The sequence below is a fragment of the Naegleria gruberi genome (genome assembly GCF_000004985.1).
Source record: "Naegleria gruberi genomic scaffold NAEGRscaffold_73, whole genome shotgun sequence".
Lineage (NCBI taxonomy): Eukaryota > Heterolobosea > Eutetramitea > Acrasida > Naegleriidae > Naegleria > Naegleria gruberi.
Window position 1 is genome coordinate 16,947 of NW_003163254.1, and position 27,872 is coordinate 44,818.

Here is a 27,872-nt window from a genome sequence, read left to right on the forward strand (position 1 = left end):
AAAAAAAAGATCCGATCTATTTGATTAGCAATTATTCGTTGGTGTGAATGAAATACGCGAATGCCGATAAAGCGCGGATTTACATGTCGGGCATAAAATCCGACAAGTCCTCTCTTCATCGTCTCCATTGAAATTTTCAACAACAAAAAAACATGCCAAAAACCTCATCTCGTCAATCAGGAAAATCCCACCCCAATGACTGCAACGCAGAGCTGAGTCCCATTGCTTGCAAGGCCTGCAAAAAAGCACATAAAAAAGTAAGTAATCCATTGCCATTATTATTATTGAAACATGCAACTTTTAAAGTGTGTAAGTATTCATCATCATCTCATCATCGGAATTAATATACTGAATAATAGGATAGGAAAATGGGGAAATGCTCCCGATGTTCAAAGAAAAATCTTGAATGTCATTATGATACAGTGGATAGGAGAAGAAGATCTGAAAATCAACAAATTCAAACCGATGCAAATAGTAGTGGAAATGACAGTTCAAATCAATCACTTTCGGAATATTCCGATGATCATCAGCTTATCAAACACTCTGTGAATGGTAAAACCATTGAAGTTTACATTTACGTTACCAGTATGGGAATTCCTTGTTTTAAACCTGAAGAATATTACAAATTGTTACAATGCAATATGGAAGAATTAAATAAGAATCGAAGAGATCAACTAGCTCTATTACTTTCTATCCAAACTATTTGTGAACAGATATTTGGATTCCCTGATTTGGCTGAACAAACTGCCAGAAAATGTAAAAAGGTTGTCATGCATTTGTATGATGATTTTTCAAATCCATTTGTGGCTTGCACTTTTTTGAATATGGCCACATATTATTCAGCTGAAGGAGATATTGAGATGGCCAGAGGTTACATTGCTTTGGTGGAAAATTTTATTGATAGAATGAAACTGACCTCACAATTATTCGAATATGAACTAATTCCTAAATTTAACATTGAATTTTGCATAACTTCAATGAAAATTGTTACTCCCATAACGTCTTTGGCATGCTGTGATTCCTATCCAATACCTGACGTTCCAATTCTCACGAAAATCTTTGGACTCCTCTCATCAATGCACGTTTTTCATCCAAGTTATGAAATTGAATTTTGGAATAATAATTTGAGTCCTACCATTGAGAATAGAATTAATAATTTGGAGATTTTCTCAGTCCTTGCCGCCATATATGAGAACAAGTTGACAGATGTTTCAAAGAAATTAATGGAAGTCACCAAGGAAGTCTTCTTCAATGGATTGAATATTATACGACTGATATTGCATGCCAGTAAGATTGATAATTCTAAATTGTACGCAAATACTAGATTATTGGAATTCTATGCATTGAAAGTGAGCAAATTATCAGAGAATAATCTCTTCATTTACATGACTCCATATGTCATGTCATTTGTTCTGTCATCCATTAAGGTAAACTTTGAAGTTTGTAAAATGATTGATCGAGGAGAAAGAGTAAATTTACAGACCACACTCGTATTGAATAATGAAATGTTTGAAAATTCGACTGAAGTTGTGGATTACTATTCAGTGCTGAATAGAGATTTGGAAACACTCAAACAACTTTCAAAGAGATACAGATATATCACCACTATTTATAATGAAGTGAATACATTCTTGAATAATAGAGCTAACATGTGTCAATCGAACATTCAGTTGGATGGGTTGACTTCCTCTCCTGGAAGTTTGAGTTCACTATTTGATCCACCTTCTAACATTTACTCAGAGATGAGGAATTTCTTATCAACCTTTGGAAAATCCAGGAATTTACTCAAAACAACAGATCAAGAAAAACCAATTTGTGACAGAATTACTACTGAGGAAGAGTTTTGTAATTATTTTGGATTTGAACCAGCAATGGATGATCAATTTCCACCAAACAATAGATAAACATCATAATATTAATTGTGTTTTTCTATCAATTTAATTGAATTTCCAGAAGTACTAGAATTACATTTGAGTGAAGCAACAATAAAATAAAAAGTAATTTCTGAATGCGTCGACCGGGAATTGAACTTCCTTTTTAGGAATATTATATTTAATATTTAAATAGTTTACAATATTGAATAATGAAACAACGTGTAAATGTGTTTAAGTAGGGTACCCGTGAGTCGATTCACCATATTTGGAAGGTACTATTCAACAACAACAACAACAATAAATGTATTTAATATTAATTATTTGATACCGGGAGTCGCTTTTCCTTTTTGGGAATGTTGTATGTGAGTTATCAACTGGTCTACGCATTTAAATTTTTTTAAAAAATAAAAAAAAATGAAATTGGGTAACGGGAGACGGTTTACTATATATGGAACATTCAAACATACAATTGAACCCGGGTCACGGCGATGGCAACGCCGTATTCTACCACTAAACCATCGACGCTTCTTATTAAGGTTCTAAGGCTCTATCATTTCACACAACCAGAAACCTGATACTCCAAAAGTTTATTACAGCTGATCGTTCAATGACTCATTACCACCTTATTGCAAACTCTTTCCACCAACACATTGGAATCCTAACTTGACACATCTAGGACAAGGTTTTTCATCAGTACAGAAAACGTGAGCTTTTCTACATTGATCACAGGGTGACTTAACTTGATTTCTTCTCTTTTTCTTCGTTACTTCTCCCTTATCATTGCTACCGTTCATTATAACCGTGACGTGTTTTCCTGTAATCAAGTTTGTAAACTTGATTGGCATTCCGTTTGGAATAAAGTTGAATAAATCACAATCTCTTTTAAGAAATTTCTTATCTTCCTTATTCTCAATCATTGCAGGATTCAAATTGTATATCATGGCTTCATAAAGCTTTGGGGAAATGATATCTCTCTTAGAAACCAAAAGTGGATGGGAATCAACTGTCGCCAAGACCTCTCCTTCAATAATTGGGAATCTGATTTCACTCAAGAAATAGTCCAAATATTGCAATCTATTTTCCTTATCGTGCTCAATCCATCTCATCAAGGACTTGAATAAATTTCCTTCACTACCTATTAATTTGAGTTCCTCTCCAGCAAGCATGACCTTCAAGTCTTCAATTGATAATTTAACAAAATGTTCACTTTCACAAACAGCATCAAAATTAGCAGAAATCTTAGTAAGAAGAGTTTTCTTTAAAGAGTTGATTTCCTTAAATTCTTCCAGATATTGTGAGCAATTTTCCAAAAGAAGGAATGAATCACCAACAGCAGCACTTCTCATAATTTTAAGAGCCCTACCCTCAATTTCTTGCATTCCATAGGTATGAGCAAAAGTGTACAGATCCATAAATTTATCCACTGCATAATCCTTTGTGGAACCAAAATAGACAACCTTTAAGAAAATTTCCAATCCTAAATCGGTCACCTGATCCAATACAAGCTCCATGCCAATCTTGAATTCTGGAATAAAAAGAAGTTCCTTCAGTTTTGTACTCCATTTTCCGACCTATGATGAATCATCATGATGTTCGGATCATCACACAATTTAAATATTTGATTTTACAATAACACACACATACCATGGCTCTAAGAGCTGGAAATTTCTTTCCATTCTGACTGATCAATACACAATCAGAAACTTCTTCATCCAAATACAAGGATGAAATCATGGACATGGTTTTTTCTGTACATTCAATGTAGTTGTTGGAACGGGTTATGGAATTACCTAATGTGGAAATTGAATTCAATTTTGAAATTGAATATAAGTGGATTGTTTCAATAAATTTTCAAAATTGAAATTGAGATTATTTACAATATTTTATTGAATATTGATGAAATTAAATAAATAGAATATTTCACATAGTTTCTTGTTAGAAAAGATAGTCAATTGAACTTAAGATTTATTACATATCAACCAGACACTCAATCACCATCAAAGAAAACAAAGAAGAATAACGTTATTGATAGTGATACTGAAGATTTCGATTGTAATATTAAAGATATTGATAATTGGGTATAGGGAAACGGAATTTCCTAATGGGGAAAGTCACACAATAAATTAAATTATTTATTCATTAATGATGATGTTCACAAACTTTGAATTAACACATTATGTACATGATGAAACAATTCAAACTTTAAACATTGAACTTTAACCATCGGGTAACGGATTTTAATACATGTACTAGTATGTTGACAATTTGATAATTTGTCGACGCACATAAATTTAAATAAACAAAATTAACAAGATTTTAAACAAAATCCTACATAGAGTTGGAGAACGGGAAATGAAATTCCCAAATTGAAATTTAGAAACAACTATTCATTTCACAATAATTCATACTATCAAAATGAATTGAACCCGGGTCACGGCGATGGCAACGCCGTATTCTACCACTAAACCATCGACGCTTCTTATTAAGGTAATAAGGCACCATATTTTAATAAAGAAGAACCCCAAAAGTGTTTTTATGCTTTAATAACAATTTGAATGATTCATGAATACCTGCGGTGGGAGGTAACATTGGCGTGGCTACCTCAACAACTAAAAAAAGCGCCATAATCACCTACAAGTTGGAGGTACCCTCAGATTGACATGGCTCTTAAATTTGTGATAATGGTTTCGAGTAATTCTTACTCCAATAGTTCACATCATCCAAAAACTAATACTAGTAATTTTTAATACCATCATTTCCTTATTGAAACATCATCCTATCATTCACCAACAAATTGAAGTGCATTCTTCATTCTTTTCTTACTCAATGGCCAACAAAACGATGGCTAATTGTTCAGTTTCCAACAACACACAATTGAATGACCATAAAGAAACCTCAAGCTAATACTTTCCTTTTTCAATTCATATTCCCATCATCATACAAAATGATGAAATATCACATGAAATATTCAGTGAAAGAAGTAATCGTTAGACACAAATATTCAATTTAGAAAGGAGATGATTCACATCAAAAGAAATTACCATTCCTCATATGAATGCATTTGGAAATAATGTAAACCACAACGGTTTTAAATCAAGCCACAACAGCAACTGATGGAAGACATGTCCACTCAATTCTTCTAGACATACAAAAAGTTCATCCACATAACAACAACACCTGACATCCACCAACTGACACATTTCAATAATACACAAGGTTGTTCTTGTTGTATTTTAAAGACACACCAAGACGGGTTAACAACTTCAAAAAAAAACAAAAATACAAGATGGTTACAAAGGCAAATATTTCAATTGTTGTCATCGTTGTGATGATGGCCATGTTGGTGTACATGGTTAATGGAGCACCATTAAATACATACTCTGTCAAGATTAGTACATTTGCAGGTGGTAATGGTGAATTCAAAGATCCACAAAAGCTTGCTAGATTATCAAATGGTGATATTTTGGTCAGTGATGCTTTAGGTCATGCCATTAAGAAGATTAACGTGACCAGTGGTGTGATTACTACAATTGCTGGTAATGGTACTGCTGGTTTTGGAGGGGATAATGGTCCAGCTGTCAATGCTCTAGTCAACAAACCATTTGGTATTGCAGTTTCTCAAACAGATGAGATTTACTTTGCTGATTCTGGAAATAATAGAATTAGAAAAATTGATTTGACTGGTACAATTACAACAGTGGTTGGTACAGGAGATGCTACACCTTTCATTGATGGTGATTTGGCCACCAATTGTACCATTAACACTCCAATGGATGTTTCATTGAGTACTTCAGGTGAATTATACATTGCTGATATGTACAATTACAGAATTAGAAAAGTTTTGACTAATGGTACCATTGTTACATTTGCTGGAAGTGGTCAATCAGGTCATACAGGTGATGGTGGTTTGGCAACCAATGCTGCCATGGCTCTTGCTTATGGTGTAAAAGTTTTTTCAAATGGAGAAGTTTACATTTCCGATAGTTTCAATTTCAAAGTGAGAAAGGTTGATGTTAATGGAACTATTACAACTGTAGCTGGTTCTGGTGTTGCTCCTTATAGTGGTGATAACATTTTGGCTACTGCTGCCAATTTGAATTATCCAAGTGATGTTTTTCGTTTTGATACAGGTGAATTGGTCATTGCTGATACAAACAATAATAGAATTAGACTTGTAATGCCAAATGGTACAATTATTACAACTGCTGGTAATGGTACTGCTTCATTCTCTGATGGTGAATTTGCTGAAGAGAATGGATTATCTCTTCCAACTGGTTTGGTACTTATTCAAAATGGATTGTTGATTGCTGATGCTGGTAATAAGAGAATTAGATTGTTACAACGTACAATTTTCTCATGCTATGGAAAGTCAACACTCGATTCCAATGTTTGCAGTGGTCAAGGAAGATGTGTTGGTAATAATATATGTCAATGTAATGCTGGTTTTGAAGGACCAACTTGTCTTCCATCCAAGTATTATATTACAACTGTTGCAACTGATTTTAAGGATCCACAAAAGATTGCCAAATTGTCAAATGGTGATATTATCGTTTCTGATACAGGTGATCACTCTATTAAGAAGATTAGTTACTCAACTGGTGTTATTTCAAGAATTGCTGGTACTGGTGTTGCAGGTTTTTCAGGTGATGGTGGTTTGGCTTCCCAAGCTCAACTCAATAAGCCATACGGTATTGCAATTACTGCTAATGATGAAATTTACATTGCTGACAATTTAAATCATAGAATTAGATTTGTTGATGTGAATGGCAATATTTCAACTGTTGCTGGTACTTCAATTGGTTTCTCTGGTGATAGTGGTTTGGCAACAGCTGCTAAATTAAATGCTCCAATGGATGTTTCATTGAGCGCTTCAGGTGATTTATATATTGCTGATAGAGATAATTATAGAATTAGAAGAGTTAGCAGTGGAGTTATTTCTACCTTTGCTGGTAATGGTCAATCTGGTTATTCTGGTGATGGTGGTCAAGCTACAAGTGCAGCCTTATCTCAAGCTTATGGTGTTAAGGTTATTAATGGCGAAGTTTACATTTCAGATAGTAACAATTACAAAGTTAGAAAGGTTGATGGAAGTGGAATTATTACAACTATTGCTGGTTCTGGAGCTGCTCCTTTCAATGGTGATGGATTGATGGCAACTTCTTCGAATATGAACCATCCAACTGATGTTGCACTTCTACCAAGTGGTGAAATGATAATTGCGGACACTGATAACTATAGAATTAGAATGGTTCTTTTGAATGGTACAATGGTCACTATTGCAGGTAATGGTAATTATGTTTCAAGTGGTGATTATGGCCTTGCTACATCTGCTGGTTTGAAACTCCCAACCGGTATTTTAATTACTCAAGATGGTATCATGTTCACTGAAACAAGTAGTGTTGGAAGTAATGGAGGCGGTAAAGTTAGATTATTATCAACAGTTTATGTTCCTCCATTGTGTAATGGTATGTCTGCAAGTGATCCTTATGTTTGTAACGGAAGAGGATCATGCATTGGTAAAGATTTGTGTCAATGTAATGCAGGATTCAATGGAACCTTCTGTGCAAATTCTCAATGTGTTAAACCATCTGCTGATATCACAATTCCATGTTTTGGAAATGGTAATTGTTCAAATGATGTTTGTACATGTGCTCCTGGTTTCTATGGACCTTACTGTTCAATCTCAGTTATGATTAGCTCTAGAGGATATACTCATCCAATTATGGGTATTTTCATGATGGCTACAGTTAATTCATTGACCCTTGATGGTATTTCAAATGTTGATTACAGTTGGTCTCAAATTTCTGGTCCAACCATTTCAAACTTGGCAACCATGACCAATTTGAAAACTCCAACATTTATCATTCCAGGAAAATTCAATTCTCTTTCATTCGATAACGGTCTTGTTTCTGGTAATACATATGGTTTTGCATTGACTGCCAAGATTACAACTGGTGCCTACACAACAACTGTCACAACCTCAACCACTGTTCTAGTTCAACAAAATCCAGCATTGACTTTCACATTAAAAGATGACAGTACCAATCAAGCTATTACTTCAGGTGTTGCTGGTACAACTGTTTTCAGAATTAACATTACAAGTAACTCAAATCCATACTCTGACTCTAGCTTCAAATACGGATTTGGTTTTGCAGATTCTAATAGTATTACAATTCTCACTGATATGAAAGAAGGTCCAGCTACTTTTAAATTACCATTCATTTCAGGTCAATCAAGTGTTGATATCTATGTTGGATGTGAAGGAACTAACTCATACAGTGTTCAAAAATTGACAACTGTCTCATTGACAAATCCAGTTTCAAACTTGCCAACAAGTCAAGCCATTTCCTCAATTCAAAATCTCTTCACTTCAAATTCTTCTGTTGGTGATTTGTTGGGTGCTGCTTCACTTTTGAATACCATTACAACAACTGATGCAACTCAAATTGCAAATAAGCAAACTATCAGAAATTCAATCATTACCACAATTTCTAAAGCAATTTCCACTGGAGATCTTGGTTCTGCAATTAAGGCCCTCTCTACCGTAACATCAGTCACATCAGAAATCACTCAAACTTCTGCTGATAACACACTTGAAACAATGATTAGTGGAACCAACAATCCACAATTCTCCAGAAATGAAGTTGCTTCACTCGTTAATATTGCTTCAAGTATTGGATCAGTTTCAAGCGGTAGCAAGACAGTATCACTTGGTAATTCAATAGGATCTAAACTCATTACACAAATGTCCTTGGGAGATTTAATCAGTAGTAGTGGAGCCAATTTTGGTATTGCAATTTCGAGAGGTGTGAAATCATTCGCTCTTGCAAATGTTTCAATTGCTTTACCATCTAACACAAGATCTTTGAATGGCATTGAATGTTTCTTCATTGATATTAAGGACCAACTTTCCTTCATGCAATGTTTGGCAAATTCCAATTGGGTAGCCAGAAATGGACCAAAATATGCACCAGGTACTCAAAGAGCTCTTAACGCTGCCACATATACTATTGGTTCATTGGTTTATGACCTGACACCAATGTACGACAATGGAACCATTGTTTCTGGTAATGTTACAAGTTCTACCGATATTCAAATTACAATTCCTTACACAGGATCATTGACACCAGTTTGTGGTATTTTAAATAGTGATCAAACTTACTCTGTCAATAGCAAAGCCACACTAGTCAAAGGAAATGGTTCAGTAACTTGTAAAACTAAAGTATTGAGAGGAAATGTCTTGCTTTTAACTCAAGCTACAGCTGCTAGTTCACCTATCACACCTAAGAAATCGACAATTGTTGGCGGAAGTGAAACAAACAAGTTGAGTGCATTGTTGATGTGTTTGTTGATGGCTATTTCCATGTTACTCTTCTAAAATAAACAATATTTTCATTATTAATTATTTATTACATACACTGTACTTCCAGCAACAAAATACTTCGGGTTCTTAAACATGAACCTTTCCCAACATCTTTAAGTAAATGGAAGACATGAAGATGCTATGGTGGAATGTAGCCATGGCTGATGTGGAAGGAAGCAAGGGAGAACTCTCTTATGGTAATATCAAGGTAGCATGATGAAGGTGGTATTATTCAGCAGGTGGTGATGAAATCATGATGAGTACTTGTTTTTTTTTTGAAGAATATTTAACGGTCAGAACAGACAACTTTCAGCGGTTTTTGGATGGCGCGAAAATACCACTATATCTACTTGCAACAATTTAATGAAAAAGATTTTAGAATAGTTTAATTGGTTGTCCTGCTGTTACAAGTGGACAGGATCTTCAATAATTCAGATCTAATAATGGAGAAGGAAGGTCTTAAATCTGTTTGTTGATTCCAACATTGCTTTGCGAGTATAAAGTATTCCAAAATAGCCACAGGATTCATATTCGAAACTGGATACATATTTAACCATTCTTGTAATTCCTCAATAGTTTCGAAAGGAACAAGAGGTCTATAACCATTCAGAACCATTCCCAAAACATTAACAGGTGCCAAACTAGCATTTGCTCCAACTTTAGACGAAACTGTATAAGGAGTCAACTCAAAGAAAAGTTCCCACATGATTATTCCAAAAGAATAAACATCCATCTTGGTCGCCCTACTAATTTTCGACTCGTGTGAAATCTCCAAACTGTCATTTGTCAATTCTTGTTCATTTCTCATTAATTCTGGACTCGCATAAAATAAAGTTCCAATTCCACGTGTCATGGTATTTTGTGTTAAATTTCCAACACTTCTACTCAATCCAAAATCACAAATTTTACATCTCAAATCTTCGTCTAAAAGGACATTTCCTGGTTTGAGATCTCTGTGAATAATGGCAGGTTGTAGAGAATGCAAATAATCCATTCCAGCAGCAATGTCCTGGAGGAGGAGAATCTTTTGTTGGAATGTGAGATTAGTCTTGCCATTTCTGCAATTGAAAATTAATCTTTCCAATGAACCATTTTCCAAAAATTCAGTGACCATGTATCTTGTTTCATCGGTGATACACACTCCGTAGAATTTCAAAATATTGGCATGTTGTAAACTTGCTAAAATTGAAGCTTCCTTCTCAAATTCCAATTGTAGCTCTTCATCATCTGCCAAATTTTTCAATGACTTGACAGCAACACTTGTTTCCTTAAATAAAATTGCCTTATAGACAACTCCTTGTCCACCTTCTGATATCTTTTTTACAATTTCCAAATCCTCAATGTTAATAATTATTGCTTCCAATCGAGATTTCATTTTCAATTCCATTTCATTTTGGCTTAATAGGGGTGAAGTGAGCGAGGTGGTATAGTAGGTCGAAAGAGGATCCTCTGCATTGCCAAATATCACTCTCTTATCAAGAATCTTTCTCGCAATGCTCTTCTCTGCTCTTTCCTTTCTCGATAACTTGTTGAGTCTTGCACGAATTTTCATTACAATGTAAATGACAAGAGTGGAAGAGATGATTCCCAAAATGAAGAATAGGATACTCGAAGGAATGGCTATTCCTAAAATTAATCCCAACGATACTTTCTCTTTTGGAATGCACGAGTATCCAATCGCTGGAATACTTGTAAGAACAAGCTCTGTATCTGTTGGACAATTAACAACTTGAATGGTTAGTGAGTTTGATTCCTTGAGTGGATATTTAGCCCATCCAATTGTTATATTAAACATGGTGGATAATCCCTTCTTGATGGATGCTTCAACAGAAAGCATTGTAATATTGACACCATCAAATGTTGGATTCACAATAAAAGTATAATCTGGATTAGTGACATTTACGTACATATTATCAACATTGACTGGTATTACCATCTCTGAAGAAGTGGCCATTGCACTAATAAAAACTTGTTGTCCTGGATATAAATAGTAAAACTGTCCATAATTTGAGCTATTAAGACTCAATGAATTTTCCAATAAAAAATAATCATCTCCAAATATGTCAGCTCTATTTCCAATAAAACGATTATTTGTTAATGAAGTTTCAGCTTTTTGAAATTGATAAATGGCTCCTCCAGCTCTCTGAGCTCTATTATTCCTAAATGTACAATCTCTAATCGATGCCAATGCCTCTTTCCAATAAAAGAGAGCTCCTCCATTATAAGCATAATTGGATTCAAAGGTTGCATTCTTAATAGATAATGAATCAACACTTAAAGAGGATAATATAAAGATTGCTCCTCCATTTCCCATATAAATCTTGTCAGTTGGCAGAGAATTACTATAGGTAACTCTATTTCCATAAAATAGAGAACCTGTCAATGATAAATCAGTTGCACCTAAGATGAAGATTGCTCCACCAGATTTCTTTGCTGTGTTATTCCTAAATATGGTATTGGAAATTTCTAGACTCTGTGTAGTTGAAATGAAAATAGCTCCTCCCAAATTTGGAGAATAATTATCTTGAAATAGAGAATTTTCAATTAAGGTAACGACCAATTTGGTTTCTTTTGCCATTGAATCAATATAAATAGGAGAACCTAATCCTCTGGTGAAATTCGATTCCTTAATATAAAATTTCAAGATATCCGAAAGGTAAAACGTCGAAGCTCTTTCTCCCTTATTAGAATCAAATTTGCTATTCATCACCCTTAATGTATCCACTACAAATAATGAGACAGGTGCTTGATAAGTTATTAGAAACTCAGTATCATAACTCAAAGTACTAAAAGAAGAACTAGACGAAATTTCACAACTTTCAAACTCTACATTGGTGCTAATTCTAATAGAAAACCAAATACCTCCATTCAGCATTCTACTTTTCCAAACTCTGACCAATCCAGTATTTGCAATCACAAAAACTGGATCACTCTTCATTGCCACTGAAAATGTGCAATTTTCAATTAAAATATTATCAGCAAAAGAAATTGAAAAAAAAGCCAAAGTTTCCTCAAATATTGAATTATATAATGATAATAAAGATGATTGTTCTGTGTTGATGATAAAAGATTGAGTTGATTGAATATTCGAAATGTAGAGCTTATCTTGTTTCGTTCCAATTAGAATATTCATTGTAAAGTAGAGAATTTTGGAATTATCAATTCTTGATAATTGAATAGAATTTGTTGTGAATTTAAATATATAAACATTTGAATATTCCAAGATAAATAAATTTAGAGAAGTGAAATCTGAAATTAAATTTACAATTTTCACATTCGAAAGTAAAAAACCTTTCGCATAGGAATCATAAATTCTCACATTTTCAATTCCAATATTTGCAAAATATAAAACATCAACATCTTTTCTATCCACATTCAATAAATTCAAATTATCTACTTGACATTTAACTGTCACTTGTTTAGTTTGGTTCGGTTGACCAGAAATTTTAATCCAATAAAACAAGCCAGTGAGTGGTGAACGTAGGATTGTGGGTGGTGACGAACAATCGGCTAATAAATCATTCATCAAAATTATTTCGACTGCAACTATTCGATTCACAAAATAGAGAAGGAAATTTATATTATTCGAAAGGTCGATATCTAGTCGGGTGAATACTTGATGAAGATTTACGCAAGGAGTGTCTAGAGTACAGTTTAGACTTGAAGATTCGAATGCAGTGGCCGAATTCACATAGTATGTGAAATTTAAATAGGGAGCTTTCGAATAGGATTGAAAAAACTGTTCTGCTTGTTGTGCCTTGTTTTCTAATGGAAAGAAAAGAAAGAAAGTTATTAGAATAATGATGATGAAAAAGGTGTGATGGGTTTCTAATAGTTTCATTTTTTTGACGAAAGCTCTTTGAACTTCACTAATAATTTTTTTAATAGCCATTTTATCCTAAATAGAACTTTCACTAGTATTGGATTTAAATATCTGCAAACCAAAAAATAAACAAATTAGAAATATGGAGTTGATGAAATTTCAATTGAATATTTGGACGAATGTTATTTATTCTAGGTCTTGTTGAAAACCAAGCAAATGAGAATTGTCAATTGTTGATCTTTTGCGTTGAGAGCCTAACAGATGGATTGATGAAGCAATTTCTTCAATAATGGAATGTTGAGAAGCTTTCGAATAAGTGCAGCTGGTTTCGTCTAGAGTCGTTCTATGTTCCAACGCTACTAAAGAATTCACCTCTTCCATGCATAGAACCAAAACCTCCACCTTTACCCTTCGATTCAAACTTTGGTTGTAAAATATCCACTCATTCGAAAGCGCTTGCGAATCTTGCAGTTTCTCCACCTTTCTATCTCTGAAATTTTCCACAAAATTTGGAATTTGTTGAACCCCAACAGAATTCATCGTTTCTGCACTCTCAAAATTCAGGAATGCTCCAATTTGATCCTGATGAATCATTTTATGAATCAAATTTCTATTCGAAAGCTCCAAAGACTGCTCACAATCAGCAAATAATTGTAACTTGATTTGATCCAGTTCAGTATCTATGAAATTTCCCCTTCTATCCTTCAATTGAATATTCTTGAATAGAAATGTTGAGATTGTTTCACAAAATTGATTCGATTGTACAAATTCCTGAACGCATTTCTCATAATTTTCTGAAATGTTGAAGATTATTCCACTTTCTTCATCCACAATTTCAACCATTGAATAAGGATTGGTTGTTGCTGCTGTATTGGAAATTATGGACAATGAAGAGTTGACTAAGGATTGAAAATGAGAGTTGGAACTATTCATGGTTTTGCATCTTGTGTCCATCGTGTTCATTCTGGATTTGTATGGAGAAACCATTGGAAATGAGCCACTCACACATCGTCTCAAAAGTGTCAAGGCAGAATAAAGTGTTCCAGCCAGTTTATCCTTTCTTCTCAATGTGGTGGATAGTACTGTTTCCATATTTGGTGTAATAGTATTTGGAACTTGAATCTGTCCACAACCTAAGAGGGAATCCTTGGAGAAGAATTTGGATTCCATAATTGAAACTCTTATTGAAAGGTTTTGACAATTATGAACATGATTCAAATTGAAAGTTAAAGTTGAATCTATAGTTAAGGAAAGAATCTTCATTTCATCATAATTGCCAGCAAATGAGGAAGGTGAAGAGGCACAATCATCATTATTAGTGGACACAAGTGTTGGACATATGGAAATTTTAATAGGTTTACTCAATGGTACTTCGTGTTGTTCACAAGGATTGTCTTGTTGTTGTTGTTGTTGTTGTTGATGGGGCAACGAAGCGAACAACTCTACTAGACAATATAATCGCTTGGAACCAACACTTTGATTCTTCTTCTTCTTTCCAATAGATTCTTCTGCTGTTTGGAAGAAACAATGATGCAAATGCAACGAGATGAGGTCACCATTCAAAAACATTTTTTATGAGTTGGAATTTATGAATCATCAGTTCTTCTTTATCACCTACTTATAATGTTGTTTGGGTCACTTATTTTGTTGTGATTGTCAAATATCATACCTTACTTCAACTTCCAAATTTGTAAAGTGATAATACCAAACCTACTACTTCCCTACTCTGAAATCAAGCAAGTTGCGTCGCTCCATCTTCCACTTGATGGTCTCAAAGTCCATTCAGAGAATCTTTTGAATGAATCTGCACAAATTAATTGGGTAATCTGCATTTGTAATTTATCAAATAAGTCTAATTGTGCATATCCATTCTTGATTTTTTCATATTCACTTTCGTAGACTGCATGGGATATATTAAGGAAGGTGTTTGAAGATTTTTCGAGATACTTGCTGATTATTTCCTGTTGTTTCTTTCCTCTGTCTATGGTTGTACTGGTTGACTTGTATGCTCGAACTTCTTCCAAGAATGCTAAATTCTCTGCACTTTTTTCCTTCTCCAAGAAGATTCTAAATAATGAAAGGAGAGTTGGATTATTGAACATGTTTTCAAACTCTTCAATGTTTCTCGCCTCATCAACAGTTCTTCTTCTGGTTAGGGCAGTTCTAATATCCTTTTTTTGCTCCGTTATTTTCATGACTAGAACGTAGGTATCGACTGGTTTACCACAAGAATTTGAAACTTTTGACTTGGTAATGTTGATAGAGACTGGCACAGGTGTACTCAGTGAAGAGAGCAAATTAGTCTCCCATCTTGTCTCAGAAATTAATAATTCATCAAATTTTTGTAGTAAATCCTTAAAGGGTAGCTTTTCTTGTAAGTATTGGACTATATTATAGATTTGAGAGGAATTCTTTGCTTTTCTGGCTATTTTAGACTCGAAGGAGGTATTGGCAGATATGATTGAACCGTCACAAGCGTCTATGAAAGCTACAAGCTCTGGTACAGAATTCATTACGCTTCTATTCTTATGTTCCTCAATAGAAGCCCTTTCCAACAGCTTTTTGATTGATTTGTTGTCCTTTTCCAATTTCTTTTGATTTAGATCCAATACATCGAGCATTCCATTAATGAAAAAGGTTAGCTCTCCAACTTCATCCTTATATTTCGATATTAGTCGTTTTGTAAAGTCAGAAGTCTGAATAATTGATTTAACAAATTTTGATACTACCAAAATACGTCTAATTACAAACAGCTCTATAAAAAAGATCATTACTACTAATGATACAAATATAAATAACCACGATACAAAAATACCCAAAAAACAAGATTCCCAAATGATTACAACGTACTCTCTTACAACATCTGATCTTAGGACAACAGTATATTCCCCATAAAAATCAGGAATCATATGATATGAAACAAGCCTCTTTCTTTTTGAAATTATGCTTGGAAGGTCTTTGTCTTGAGTGCAAACACGAAAATCAGTCTTGAGATCATCGAGCAGAACTGTATTTGAATCCAAAGCGAAAACCTTGCTTTGACCATACTGATATCTAACCTCTATTTCATTCGATATTTGAAGAAATACATTTGAGGCATTTCCTTCAAATGATGTACCAAGTGATTTTCCTAAAAGAGACAACTCTGATTGATTTCTCAAATTGAATACAGTGATACACGAGGATGTAAAGGAAGAGATTGGTTCTAGTCTATCCAAAGTAATGTACCTTCCAAACATTAGTACATATGGCACACCAAATGTTTTCATAATGGAAATCATGAGAATGTGAGTGCTGTTAGTGTGAGGTTCAGCAGTCCCAAGAAATATTATTGGATTCTCAACATTAATGTATCCAGATTTGATAATTTCATCCTGTAGATTGTTCTTATTAATATCCAAAGGTAAAGTCAAAACCTCTTTAGGAGGTTTTATAGGCTTTCCATTATGACATGCAGAAAGGTATGTTAATTCACTCGAATAATTGTAAATTCCAACAATATCAACTCCAACAATATCCAATCTTGGACAATTGAATAACTCTCCAAATATTGATATTGTTCCTCTTCAGTAGTGGTACTCTCTTTGAAATCTATAGCTCTATTATGTCCATACTCGTATAACTTTGATTCTAATTTGTGCATCTTATTGAGAAATGTAACAGTTCCTGAAATACCCATCGATTGACCTTTTGTTGCCTCAACATTATCTGAGGCATATGCAGAGAAAATTGCAAGTAGTCCAAACAAGAAAATTGTCAGTAGTACCACAAAAACAAATAGACCACTCCAAACACAAACTCTCAAATTCATAAACATATCCTTCCAAATGTTTTGTTGCTGTTTAATCCTCTCTTGATATTTGGCAATGAAAGCAGTGATAGAATACTGCTTACTCACCTCATCAGAGCTTGGATTACTTCTCGGTGTCAATGTCGAAGGAGCAAACAAAGAAGGAGATGCTACCTTCTCAATCAAGAGAGGTCCCACAGAGACTGGGGATTGTGGCGAACCCACTCTAAACATTATTTCTTGTTGTCCATTCATACTTTGATTATTATTACTATTATTATTGAATTTGTTAGTGTTGGGTGTTGTTGGTTCATCTCGACTGCTTTGAATAGTTAGAGGTGATGAAACATTTCTCCTCCTCGTGTAAACATCGACCATTCCTGATTGGATGGGTGTTGAAGAAGAAAGAGGTTCCACTGAAAAACCAAACATCAAGTCGCTTCCTGTGGGTGATGATGAAGTTAGAGGATTCTGTTGTTCCTCTTCTTGTTGTACTTCTATGAGAATGTTTGTTCTTCCATATGATGATGATGATAAGGATGAAACCAAATCTTGTTGTTGTTGTTGTTGAATAGCATGCAATATATTACAACTTGTGGGTGTTGATGTTGAACCCGAAGCACACTCCAATATTATATTATTAATATTAATTGTTGTAGCCTGAACATTGTCCATAATATTATCATCTCCACCAATGCTGCTACCACAACCATCATCATCAACTCGACAACAACAATCTGTCTGCTTTCCTTGTTCAGACATTTTGAATTGGTTGATATATTATAATTCATACGTTGTCGTCAGTAGCGGCAAATAACAAATACGTTGTATGATGCTGATGTCTCAATTATTACGAAGATAGAAGCATCGATTTCATCTCTCATCAGTATAGGGAAATGTGTGATGATAGAAAATCTCTCGCTTGGATTTTAATATCTTAAGCTATAAAATAGTAGAGAAGGAGATGGAATAACATGACGATTTTATTTTTTTAATAATATTTTTTTAAACACTTTACAAAATCTTAAACCTTTAATATTAATGTTACTATTACATCTATTTTTATATAATATTACAAAAAAAAATTTCTCTTCGATATTACTTTCATCACGTTTTACTTGAACAAATAACAACAATATAATAATTAAAACAAAAACATGAATGTCAAACACAAGTATCCATGTACACATTGCAAATCGGAAGTTTATTTTCAACCATCGTCGACTATGGCATCCAATTCAGCAGCCCTCGATGATGGTTTTGTCTTTATTACATCAAATGATGGTGGTGGCGGACAAACACCAACCAACAATACAACAAGCCTAAATATTGAATGTAATCATAGCGGAAAGATTGAACGGATTGAAGATATTGAATATCTAACGGAGGATATATTGAGTTCCATCACTATAGGAGAGGATTTGAAAAAGAATACAAAATTATCAACGCTCATCAATGATCTGTATTTATGTAATACTTGTATGACTGATTTGTTTGGTGGACTTTCGGAGGAAATTGAACAATTAGAATTGGAATGTAAATTATATGATGAAAAATTGAAAAAATCGAAAAAGTTTGATACGAATGGAATGTACAAGAAATACATGAAGGAAATGGATGAATTGAGGAATGAAGAGTTGGTTCTCAGAGAGCAGGTTAATGTTATACAGAATGATAGGCATCGAATTGGAAGAAATATTACAAGTTTACAAACTGAATATAATACTCAACAGGAAAGCGAGAAGAATTATTGGAAAATTTATTTTCAATTCATTCATAATAATCAGTTCCTTGCAGAGGAAAATCGTAGAAAGAGTCAATTGATAGATAAGGAGGATAAAATTAGAAGGAAATCACCTCTTGCTGGCATGTTTCATTTGTGGTATGAAGGATCGTATGGTACGATCAATGGATTGAGAATGGGTCGTCTAAGACATGATCCTGTAAGTTGGGAGGAAATCAATGCTGCCTGGGGACTTGCAGTCTTGTTGTTAGATCTTACTGCCCAACAATTGAATAATTTCAAATTTACCAAATACAAACTGGTGCCAAAGGCCAGCTGTTCATCCATTAAGGAACTGGAGAGTGGAGACAAGTATGATTTATTCTTCTCTTCCACTAGAAACATTCAATCATTCAATGAGGGAATGAAATGCTTCCTATTCTGCCTTGAAGAATTATGTCAACATATTGGTATTGTAGTGCCAGGTTCCTCAATTGGAACTAGATTGATAGTCAAGGCCGATGAGGGTAAGATTCAAGACTTGAGCATGCTGTACAGTGTCGAAAGAGAATACGAGTGGACAAAGGCATTGAAGTATCTCATCATTAACCTCAAATTTGTACAAAAGAATGTAATCAAATAATTGTTGATTTCATTATTTATTAATACTTCTATGACATGTGTTTAGTATATTCACATACCTTCTACAAATAGATGTTTCATGTAATATTTTCGAATTTGGATTAAAAGAGAAATTGGAAATAGAATGAATTAATTTTGGACTTGTTATTTGCATATTTAGAAGTTTCTACTTTGGTATTTATGTCATCATTCACCTGTTTTGCCTTGTTGAATAGATCTTTGAAAAAAAACTTCAACATGCAACAACAACAGCAAACAACCAGCAGAAAATCAACAGTATCCTTCCAGGAAGAGAGCATCGAGTGCCAAGATACACCAGTGCTGGATAGACGAATGTCATTATTGGCCAAGGCGAAACGAAGGGTTTCTCTCGTTTTGAAAAAGAAAAGTCCACAAAATGCAACACCCGATAATGATAATCACCAACAACAAGAAAAGATAACACCACGAAGTGATTCGAATAGTACTGGGAATTTTGACGCAGATTCATTCTATTCGAATGCTGGTTCGACAACTTCATCTTCTACACTTTCGAATAGTTTTTCATCACCAAGAAATGAACGACCAAGGTTCAGTTTTGCTTCCCTCTTTCCTACATTTACGTGTCCATCAGGAAACACCAAAAAACTGGAAGTTTCAGCAGATTTCGACAAGATGAAACACGAACGAATGCTACGAGTGAAATACTATGAAGATCAATTGGAATTTAAGAAAGTCAAAAGTATAACCAACACGAGCAGAGACAATTTCAAAAACAAATTGAAATCTAGAAAGAGTTTCCACACTTCAACAATTTTGAATCAACCCAAGCAAGAAACCATATCAACAAACGAAACTAATATTACAACACTAATTCATAGAAATTCGAAAAAGTGGAATTGGACCTTTTACGAAATAATTCAATAAAAATTGCAAACCAATTCCAACCTTGATATCATCGTGGGAGATTTTCTCTAAAACAAAGCAAATTGAGATGAAGTAGTTGATGGTTCCAATAATGAAATTTCAATTTGATTAATGCTTGTTTCATCAGCCTTTTCATTATTTAAAAATATTTGTAAACCAAATTGTAAAAATTGAAGCGATCAGATCGTGAACTTGCATTAGAATTGTAATGAAGCAACAACAACCCAGTGTGGTCTAATGTTAAGATAGATGACTTTGTGATGAGGTATAATCTACCTTGTTAAATTCATCAGATCCAGGTGCAAGTCCTGGCATTGGGTATTTTTGTTTAATTATTAAAGCGTGACTAAAACAGGACTAAATACTCTAGATCTTTTATTTGTTGCACAAAAGTTGTAAATCAAGCAGCGGAATTTGTTTGAAAATTTGCTGAACCAAGTTTTTTGTTTTGCTTTTCTATTTCAAGGTAATCATCCACCATTCGTTTAAAAATAGAAAAACAAAAAGAAAATAACAAAACAACATGTTGAGCTTAATTTCCCACAAAAGAAAAGTTTCTCTCTGCCCAGATGAAGTCAATCAAGTTTTGGAATTTGCCAATCTCACCGATTTAAAAACTAATTTGAAACTGTCTCAAGTCAACCGTGAATTTCAAGCTCTCACTTCCTCTGATGAATATTGGAAGGTAATCTATTCTAAAGATAAATCACTCAAATATGAACGAAACATTCCTCAACACAATTACAAGGAAAATTATCTTTCCTTAAAGAGTGAACAATATCTCAGAAAGAAAAAATACGAATACGAAAAGAAATCAGAAAGGAGAACACGAAATGCGTGTTGCACCTATTGTTTTCTAACAATTTTATTGTTATTCACAATTGGTATTTTTGGAATTGTATATGGTGGTCTTGGATTTACAAATGAGGTAAAATGTGGAAGAATATTGCTAAAAACGGAAAGAATAGAAATAGTTCATCCTTGTTTTCCAAGCACTCCTAATTGTACCCAATCCATTACCTTCTTATTGAGATACACCTTACTAGATTATGTTATCTCACACTCAAATGAGCTACTTTACAACTCAACTCAAGTCTACGAATGTCAAGAATCAAAATGCCATCCGGAAGAGCACATAATCCCTGCACACCCCTGTCTTTTTGATCCAGTCACCAAAACTCAGACATATTTCTCTTCGTTAAGTGCTTTAGTTTGGATTCTTTTTGGTATTTTCCTTGTAGGTGGCAGTTGTCTTTGTTGTAAATCTTTTGGAGAACTATTCTTGGGTATAGATTTTTCAAACGAACCTTGCATGAAGGTGTAATATAAGTATATTTGATATAGACCTTTCTTTTTAATGTTTTCTATGTGTGAGGAATTATCATAATTATGGAGAGCTATCTCATACCATCATTTTCAGCTTCACAATGGAACATAAATTTGTCCAATAGATTTCCTTCTTTTTCATCAATTGACTTTCCCTCATAGTATGGATCTTCACTATATGAGTGTTCATAAGAAATGCTATTCAGTTTTTTCAAATATGGTGAATTGACAATATATTGGACACAATCATTTCCAGAGTTTGTTCGAGTAATGTCTAATCGTGTTAAATTTTTCATATTTGGGCTCTGAGCCAGATACTTTACGCCTTCGTCGCCAATGTCTGTATATTCAAATTCCAATTCTTCAATACTGGCTGCATTCTCACTTGAACACATAATTCTAACTCCTTCAGCATCAAAACTACATCTATCCAAAATAAGTCTCTTGAGCTTTTTTAAATATGGACTTGATGCAAAATATTTCATTCCTTCATTTCCAATACTTGTCATTCCAATATCTAGATCTGTAAGATTTGAAAAATTGGGACTTTCACACATTAATTTGAATCCTTCATCACCACCCAAATCTGTCATTTCAAGTTTGACCAGTTTTGAAAATTTGGGATGACTTGATAATATTTTGATACCTTCAATTGTGAAACCATTCCAATAGGATATCAAAGTATTCAACTTATTGAAATTATTGCTTTCTGCTATAATTTTCAAACCTTCATCATCTGTCCTAAATCTATACAAATCCAACCATTGTATATTCTTTGAAATGTCCGAATTTGCAACCAATTGCAACATTTCACAACTTGTTTTAACATTGCTTTCATAACTTGTAATTGCAAGTGTTTTTAGCTTTTTAAAAGATCCACAATTGACCAATATTTCAACATGATTTCTTGATGGCTTGAACAATGTCAACCCCGTTGTAAACTGACTCACCAAACTATTACAATATTCTTCAAAATTATTTTCATAATCAAGATTATAAAAACTCTGCGACTGGTCAATAAAATTATCAAATTCCAAAGCAATCCGAAACCATCTCTTGCAAGTGGGCATAATTTCCGAAATTAATTGCGACAAGGAACAAAATTGGAAAATATTTGTGAGCATGTCATCATGATCAAGAGTGTGAAAAAGTGCTGCTGTTTCTTCTTGCGACATTTTTTTTTTAAAAGTTTTATTTACAATAAATTGGCTTTGGATCCATAGCCACGTGTCTACACGATGTTTATGGTGCACATTATGTTTCTTGGTTACTTTTATGGATGATAACCTACCATGATTACCAGATCCATAAATATCTTCAAAATTTGTCAATTAAATTGTTGTTGCTCATATAAAACAAATTCGAAACAATAATCAAGGCAAATATTCCTAAAGCAAGTTTAGAATTCTCCTTACTGACTGGTCCATGAAAATCATGTTCGATTTTGAAATTTCATTTACGAATTATCAACTAGATAATTTGAGGTCAACTGGTTGGAAATCAGAACAGTATATTGAAAACAACTAACGAAAATACTCATGCTAAATGACATTTTATTGTTGTATTCAAAAGATATATGAGTTTCTTCTATCGCATACTATCACGGAATAGTTATACTTTTAGAGTTGGTTTCTTCTTGAGTCCAATAATTAGGATAGTTATCCATTACCTTTTACAAAACCTTAATAAAATGAACGTTCACAATTGTAAAGCGGATTAATTGTCACTTGCGGAGTATGAAAAATGTTTGCGCAAAAGTGAATCATTCAAAAAGTCACAAATCAACTCAACCAGACGTTTTTACTTTTCACATTCAAAAACAAAAAATGCGACGAGAGGACTGGTTGGTCCAAGCAACATGCGTTTTGTTCCAATTGTTGGCTACAGTACTATTGTGTAGTACTACTAACGGCCAAACAATCCAAGACGATCTCTATATTGTCCCAATTGCAAAAATCAATGTTCCAGAATATGGATCAGTATCATTCTATCCACAAGTCTACTACTTTAATTCAAGCTATTCTTCAAGTTCATTGCAAGTCTCTTACTCGATGGCAGATGGCTCAGCATTGAAAAGTGGCATGACAGTTTTGAATGGTGTATTGAACTTTTATTCAAATCCTGCACATGTTGGTCAACTCAGTGTGTTGAGAAATGTATCTTATTATAATAGTGAAAACAAGTTTATTACAATTTCACATGTGACCATATTTCAAGTCATTCCAACACCAACACCAAATCAATTATCCTTACTATTTTCAGATGATTTTTTAGGTGGTGATTTATCTAAATGGTATTTATTAGATGGCACTATGAAACTACAATCAGCTCAACTAAATATTTATCAAAACAATACGAAACTTGTGACTGTTAACAGTTTTGATTTAACTAATCAATTGGGTGTAACCTTTACATTCAATTTATTGACCACATGGACAGCTTCTAGAGGAATTCTTATTTATGTGGACAAGTTGAATTATTATGAAATTAACTTGTCAGGTTCTTCTTTTACTATTACTCGTTGTGTGAATGGAAACCCAACAGTGATATTGCAAAGCACCAAGCTATTACAAGTTCATGCTGCAAATTATTATTCAAGTTATAAGGTTTATTTACAATATACCAAAGAAGGAATGATAATTACTATTGCTAAAATTGGAATATTGGCAAGTGATTATGTTCTAAATGTAGTTGATAGTTTTACTAATATTGATGTATTCAAAAGTGTTAAATTGGGTTTTTATGAAAAAACTGTCGACTCTCCATCTCAATCAAATTTCAAAGTGTTACAATGTAAAGTTTACAATGGAAAATTAATGCATTCCAGACAAGGTGTAACTTATCACGTTGATGGTAAAAATGGTAATGATTTGAATGATGGTCTTTCTAGTTCAAGTGCCTTCAAAACATTGAATACAGCTCAATACCAATTATTACCTGATGACACTCTATTAATTCATGATTCAATCTATAGAGAAAGCTTTCAAATTAATAGACAAGCATCCGTTGACCATCCAATTACTATCAAAGCATTTAATCAACCAACCACAACATCCACTTTTACAACAACACCTTACACTCACACAGCTATTCTTGACGGATCGCTTGTTTTGGATAATTCTAAATTTAAAAAAATTACCAATTCAAACATTTATCAAATTGCACTGAAATTTACACCAGATGTTGTCTATCAAGATAATGTTAAAATGAGCTTGGCAATGAAACCACTTCCAAGTAATTTACAAGATGAATATTTTGTTGACAATTACATTCATCCTAAAAACAATTCAATTCAATCATCATCTGATAATTCAATGATTTATTTACAATTGGATGACATGTTCAAATATGATCAATTTGGTAGCCAGGCTCCAGATGATTTCTGGGTTGGTGCCATCTTTTATCAATTTTACAAGGCAGGTGTCTATGTTATAACACGTAAAATAGTATCATATAATGCTACTACTAATACCATTGGATTGCTTTATAATGACTTGCCTGTTGTAACAAGTGATTCGTATGCTATTGCTAATCATATCGGTTGCTTTTCACAAGCTGGCCAATACGTTGTGAATACGAACTTTATTTCAGTTTCATTAAGTACTGACCCTACCGTATCTCAAACAATCCTGGAGGTTTCTGCACTGGACAATGGTGCTAAAATTGTTAATGGAATGGAGGGAATTAACCTTCAAGGTTTAATGGTTAGAAAATATCTAAGTGATGGAATTGTGTGTTCTGGTGGTTGCACAAATTTGGTAATCAGTAATTGCTCTGCCAAATATAATGGTGGATCTGGTATTAGTTTAAGTTATTCCTCAAATCTACTAGTTGATGGTGGTGAAATGTCACAAAATTTCAACAATGGAGTTAATTTTGGAGGTGCTGTAAAAGATTCCACAGTACAAAATACCTATACTCACAGAAATATTAATAATGGTATTTGGGTTGGTAATGCAGGAACACCTCTATTCTATTGTGTGAATATTCTATTGAAATCTAATAAGGTTGGTCCTCAAAATAGTGAAAGACTTCATCCAGATAACATTCAATTGGCCAGTGCTGATAATATTACACTCGAATCGAATATATTAACACAAGATGGTGATCAAAATATGTGGATGGATAAGAATGGTCTTGTAATATTTAAGAGAAATATTATCATTGGTGGACCACTTGGTGTTAATAATGCACAGAGTGTTGTAATGTTCAACAATGTGTTCTATAATTCTTATTTGAGATTTGCTGTTGCACCAGTTGGTCCATTTGTTGGACTTGATAATATTGCTGATTGGTCTGACATGTTCAATAGTATTACAGATACCAATTCACAATCTATTGCAAATATTCTTGTATGGTCAAGTATGAATTCACAATTATCGTCTACTATCAAATCCTATTCATCTTACAAATCATTAACAACTGCAGATAAGACTGCTATTATTGATCAAATTAACAGTGTTATCAATAATACTTCTTTTATGGCACAATTTAAGGATGTAGTAATCCCTTTTTTAGGAAAAGAGCATGTTGTGGCCTATCCATACTGGAATGCTATGACTAAACGAGGATTGATGGATAAATCAACTGGTAAACTCACAAACAGCAATAATGAAACAATTTACGAAGCTAAAGGTTTAACACGTGCTATTTTGGATGAAGTTTTTGATGGAATTATTTACAAAGGTCCAATTACCTTCTATCCAAGAATTGTTTCCATTAAGAATAATGCTTTCATTGAATCATTTTTACAATTACCTTCCACAACATACAGCTTACTACCATATTGGGAATCCAATTTCAATTATATTGAACAACCTGCCTCGTATCATGCCAATATTTGGAAAGCATTAGCTGGCCCTAATACTGTATTCGAAACATCAGCTAAAAACACTACTCTCTACTTTAAGAATATGACAGCATATGATTTCCACTTGAATTGTAATTCAAATATTACACTTATTGACAAAGGAACCAATGTTGGTTTACCATATTATGGTCAAGCACCTGATATTGGACCTTATGAATCCAACTGCAATAATGAAATCAATCCAGTCAATCCAGTCACTCCAAAACCTTCCATTTCAACTAATCCTCAAATCTCAGCAATTGCTTCACCAAAACCAAATCAGTCACGGGTTGTTTCTTCAACTACAATGCCTGAATGGAAAGTGTTCTATTTATTGATTGGTTTGATTATCTCAATGCTTGTGCCTTAATAAATCAATTCGAATTTCATTTATTATTTCAAAAATTGCAATCTAATCCGTCAAATAAACCAGTTCCCTGCTCAGCACTTCAAGGTTGAATACCATTTACATTTTCCAGAGCTGGATATTCTCTTACTCGTTTAGATTGCCTAATCGACAAAAAGCTGTAACATTAATCAGAAAGAAAAAAACACGTGTTCGCTCTTCCTCAAATCAACTTTAAAAAAAATGGATGGACCACAGTGCAATACCAAGTTGATGGTTTTTGTGGGTTTTTGGATTGTGTTGATGGTGATTACTGTTTGTTGCTATGCAGAAAACGAAAGCGATGGAACCTATGCTGAAATTGGACTTTCGATTGGAAATACGAATTGGAGAGCTGCTGTTATGGTAAATGGCAGTTTGGAATGGATTGTGGATAGGAATGGAAATGTAGATCATCCCTCTTTTGAAAATATAAACAAGATTATTGTGAGCAATTATAAAATAATTAAAAGCAGAGATGGTTATTTATTGGAATCGAATAACAACATTTTTGAAAGAAATGGAACAGTTTATTGTAAAGTTAAATTAGATGATGGAATTGAAAAGGAAATGACACCAGAGGAAATTTATTCGGATATTCTACATGATGTGAAAGAACTTGCTTTCCAATATTTGAAACGAAACATTACACATATTTTCCTTTCAGTACCAGCATATTTTAAACAAACTCAAGAAGATTATATCATACGAAACGCAGCTTCAAAACACAATTTAACAATTGTAAGATCTGTTCGAGATCCAATCATGGCTGTACTAGCTCAAGACCATTTCCAAAAGATCAATAACAATTATACGAACGATTCAAACGATGAAAGAACTTTTTTAGTTGTGGATTTGGGAATTAGATCATTGGCTTTAAATATTGTAAATGATGATTTTGGATTTTATGAAATACTTGCTTCAGAATCCTATGGTCAATTGGGAACTGAAAGATTTCATATGAAACTGAGAGAATTATTCGTAAAAGAGTTCAAGAAACAACATTTATTGAATGAACAATCAAATATTTTGGAAAATCAACAATTAATGAATTATTATTAAGGCAAGCTGAAAAATCAATGATTTCCCTTTCAAAAGAAAATTCTGTGCGAGTGAATATTCCATCTTTATTCGATGGAAAGGATTTCACATTCGAATTGACCAGAGAAATATTTGAAAATCAATGCCAAG

At 33.6% G+C, this 27,872-nt stretch overlaps 10 protein-coding genes and 3 pseudogenes across 13 annotated transcripts; 7 read left to right on the top strand and 6 right to left on the bottom strand.

Annotated features, from left to right (window-relative positions):
* Nucleotides 1–368: 368 nt before the first annotated feature.
* Nucleotides 369–1,904, top strand: NAEGRDRAFT_53633 (uncharacterized protein; the record flags this gene model as incomplete). The annotated part of the gene is made up of 1 exon (XM_002670198.1): nucleotides 369–1,904. One exon carries the CDS (start codon nucleotides 369–371, stop codon nucleotides 1,902–1,904), a length of 1,536 nt encoding a protein of 511 aa, XP_002670244.1.
* A 424-nt stretch (nucleotides 1,905–2,328) lies between these two features.
* NAEGRDRAFT_t737 lies at nucleotides 2,329–2,399 on the bottom strand (annotated as a pseudogene). The gene has a single exon. The product of its transcript is annotated as a tRNA-OTHER (tRNA).
* Nucleotides 2,400–2,497: 98 nt separating this feature from the next.
* On the bottom strand, nucleotides 2,498–3,614 carry NAEGRDRAFT_74708 (uncharacterized protein; the record flags this gene model as incomplete). The annotated part of the gene is made up of 2 exons (XM_002670241.1): nucleotides 2,498–3,445; nucleotides 3,519–3,614. The coding sequence occupies 2 exons, from the start codon at nucleotides 3,612–3,614 to the stop codon at nucleotides 2,498–2,500; spliced, it is 1,044 nt and encodes a 347-aa protein (XP_002670287.1).
* A 665-nt stretch (nucleotides 3,615–4,279) lies between these two features.
* On the bottom strand, nucleotides 4,280–4,350 carry NAEGRDRAFT_t736 (annotated as a pseudogene). The gene has a single exon. The product of its transcript is annotated as a tRNA-OTHER (tRNA).
* An 810-nt stretch (nucleotides 4,351–5,160) lies between these two features.
* NAEGRDRAFT_74709 (uncharacterized protein) lies at nucleotides 5,161–9,252 on the top strand (the record flags this gene model as incomplete). Its single annotated transcript, XM_002670199.1, has 1 exon — nucleotides 5,161–9,252. One exon carries the CDS (start codon nucleotides 5,161–5,163, stop codon nucleotides 9,250–9,252), a length of 4,092 nt encoding a protein of 1,363 aa, XP_002670245.1.
* Nucleotides 9,253–9,622: 370 nt separating this feature from the next.
* Nucleotides 9,623–12,763, bottom strand: NAEGRDRAFT_74710 (uncharacterized protein; the record flags this gene model as incomplete). Its single annotated transcript, XM_002670242.1, has 1 exon — nucleotides 9,623–12,763. The coding sequence occupies one exon, from the start codon at nucleotides 12,761–12,763 to the stop codon at nucleotides 9,623–9,625; it is 3,141 nt and encodes a 1,046-aa protein (XP_002670288.1).
* Nucleotides 12,764–13,246: 483 nt separating this feature from the next.
* NAEGRDRAFT_53637 (uncharacterized protein) lies at nucleotides 13,247–17,612 on the bottom strand (the record flags this gene model as incomplete). The annotated part of the gene is made up of 3 exons (XM_002670243.1): nucleotides 13,247–14,571; nucleotides 14,952–15,756; nucleotides 16,959–17,612. The coding sequence occupies 3 exons, from the start codon at nucleotides 17,610–17,612 to the stop codon at nucleotides 13,247–13,249; spliced, it is 2,784 nt and encodes a 927-aa protein (XP_002670289.1).
* A 395-nt stretch (nucleotides 17,613–18,007) lies between these two features.
* Nucleotides 18,008–19,216, top strand: NAEGRDRAFT_74714 (uncharacterized protein; the record flags this gene model as incomplete). Its single annotated transcript, XM_002670200.1, has 1 exon — nucleotides 18,008–19,216. The coding sequence occupies one exon, from the start codon at nucleotides 18,008–18,010 to the stop codon at nucleotides 19,214–19,216; it is 1,209 nt and encodes a 402-aa protein (XP_002670246.1).
* Nucleotides 19,217–19,452: 236 nt separating this feature from the next.
* On the top strand, nucleotides 19,453–20,121 carry NAEGRDRAFT_81889 (uncharacterized protein; the record flags this gene model as incomplete). Its single annotated transcript, XM_002670201.1, has 1 exon — nucleotides 19,453–20,121. One exon carries the CDS (start codon nucleotides 19,453–19,455, stop codon nucleotides 20,119–20,121), a length of 669 nt encoding a protein of 222 aa, XP_002670247.1.
* Nucleotides 20,122–20,344: 223 nt separating this feature from the next.
* Nucleotides 20,345–20,441, top strand: NAEGRDRAFT_t726 (annotated as a pseudogene). The gene has a single exon. The product of its transcript is annotated as a tRNA-OTHER (tRNA).
* Nucleotides 20,442–21,518: 1,077 nt separating this feature from the next.
* Nucleotides 21,519–22,622, bottom strand: NAEGRDRAFT_74716 (uncharacterized protein; the record flags this gene model as incomplete). Its single annotated transcript, XM_002670244.1, has 1 exon — nucleotides 21,519–22,622. One exon carries the CDS (start codon nucleotides 22,620–22,622, stop codon nucleotides 21,519–21,521), a length of 1,104 nt encoding a protein of 367 aa, XP_002670290.1.
* A 651-nt stretch (nucleotides 22,623–23,273) lies between these two features.
* Nucleotides 23,274–26,666, top strand: NAEGRDRAFT_74717 (uncharacterized protein; the record flags this gene model as incomplete). Its single annotated transcript, XM_002670202.1, has 1 exon — nucleotides 23,274–26,666. The coding sequence occupies one exon, from the start codon at nucleotides 23,274–23,276 to the stop codon at nucleotides 26,664–26,666; it is 3,393 nt and encodes a 1,130-aa protein (XP_002670248.1).
* A 219-nt stretch (nucleotides 26,667–26,885) lies between these two features.
* NAEGRDRAFT_74718 (uncharacterized protein) lies at nucleotides 26,886–27,743 on the top strand (the record flags this gene model as incomplete). The annotated part of the gene is made up of 1 exon (XM_002670203.1): nucleotides 26,886–27,743. One exon carries the CDS (start codon nucleotides 26,886–26,888, stop codon nucleotides 27,741–27,743), a length of 858 nt encoding a protein of 285 aa, XP_002670249.1.
* Nucleotides 27,744–27,872: the final 129 nt, after the last annotated feature.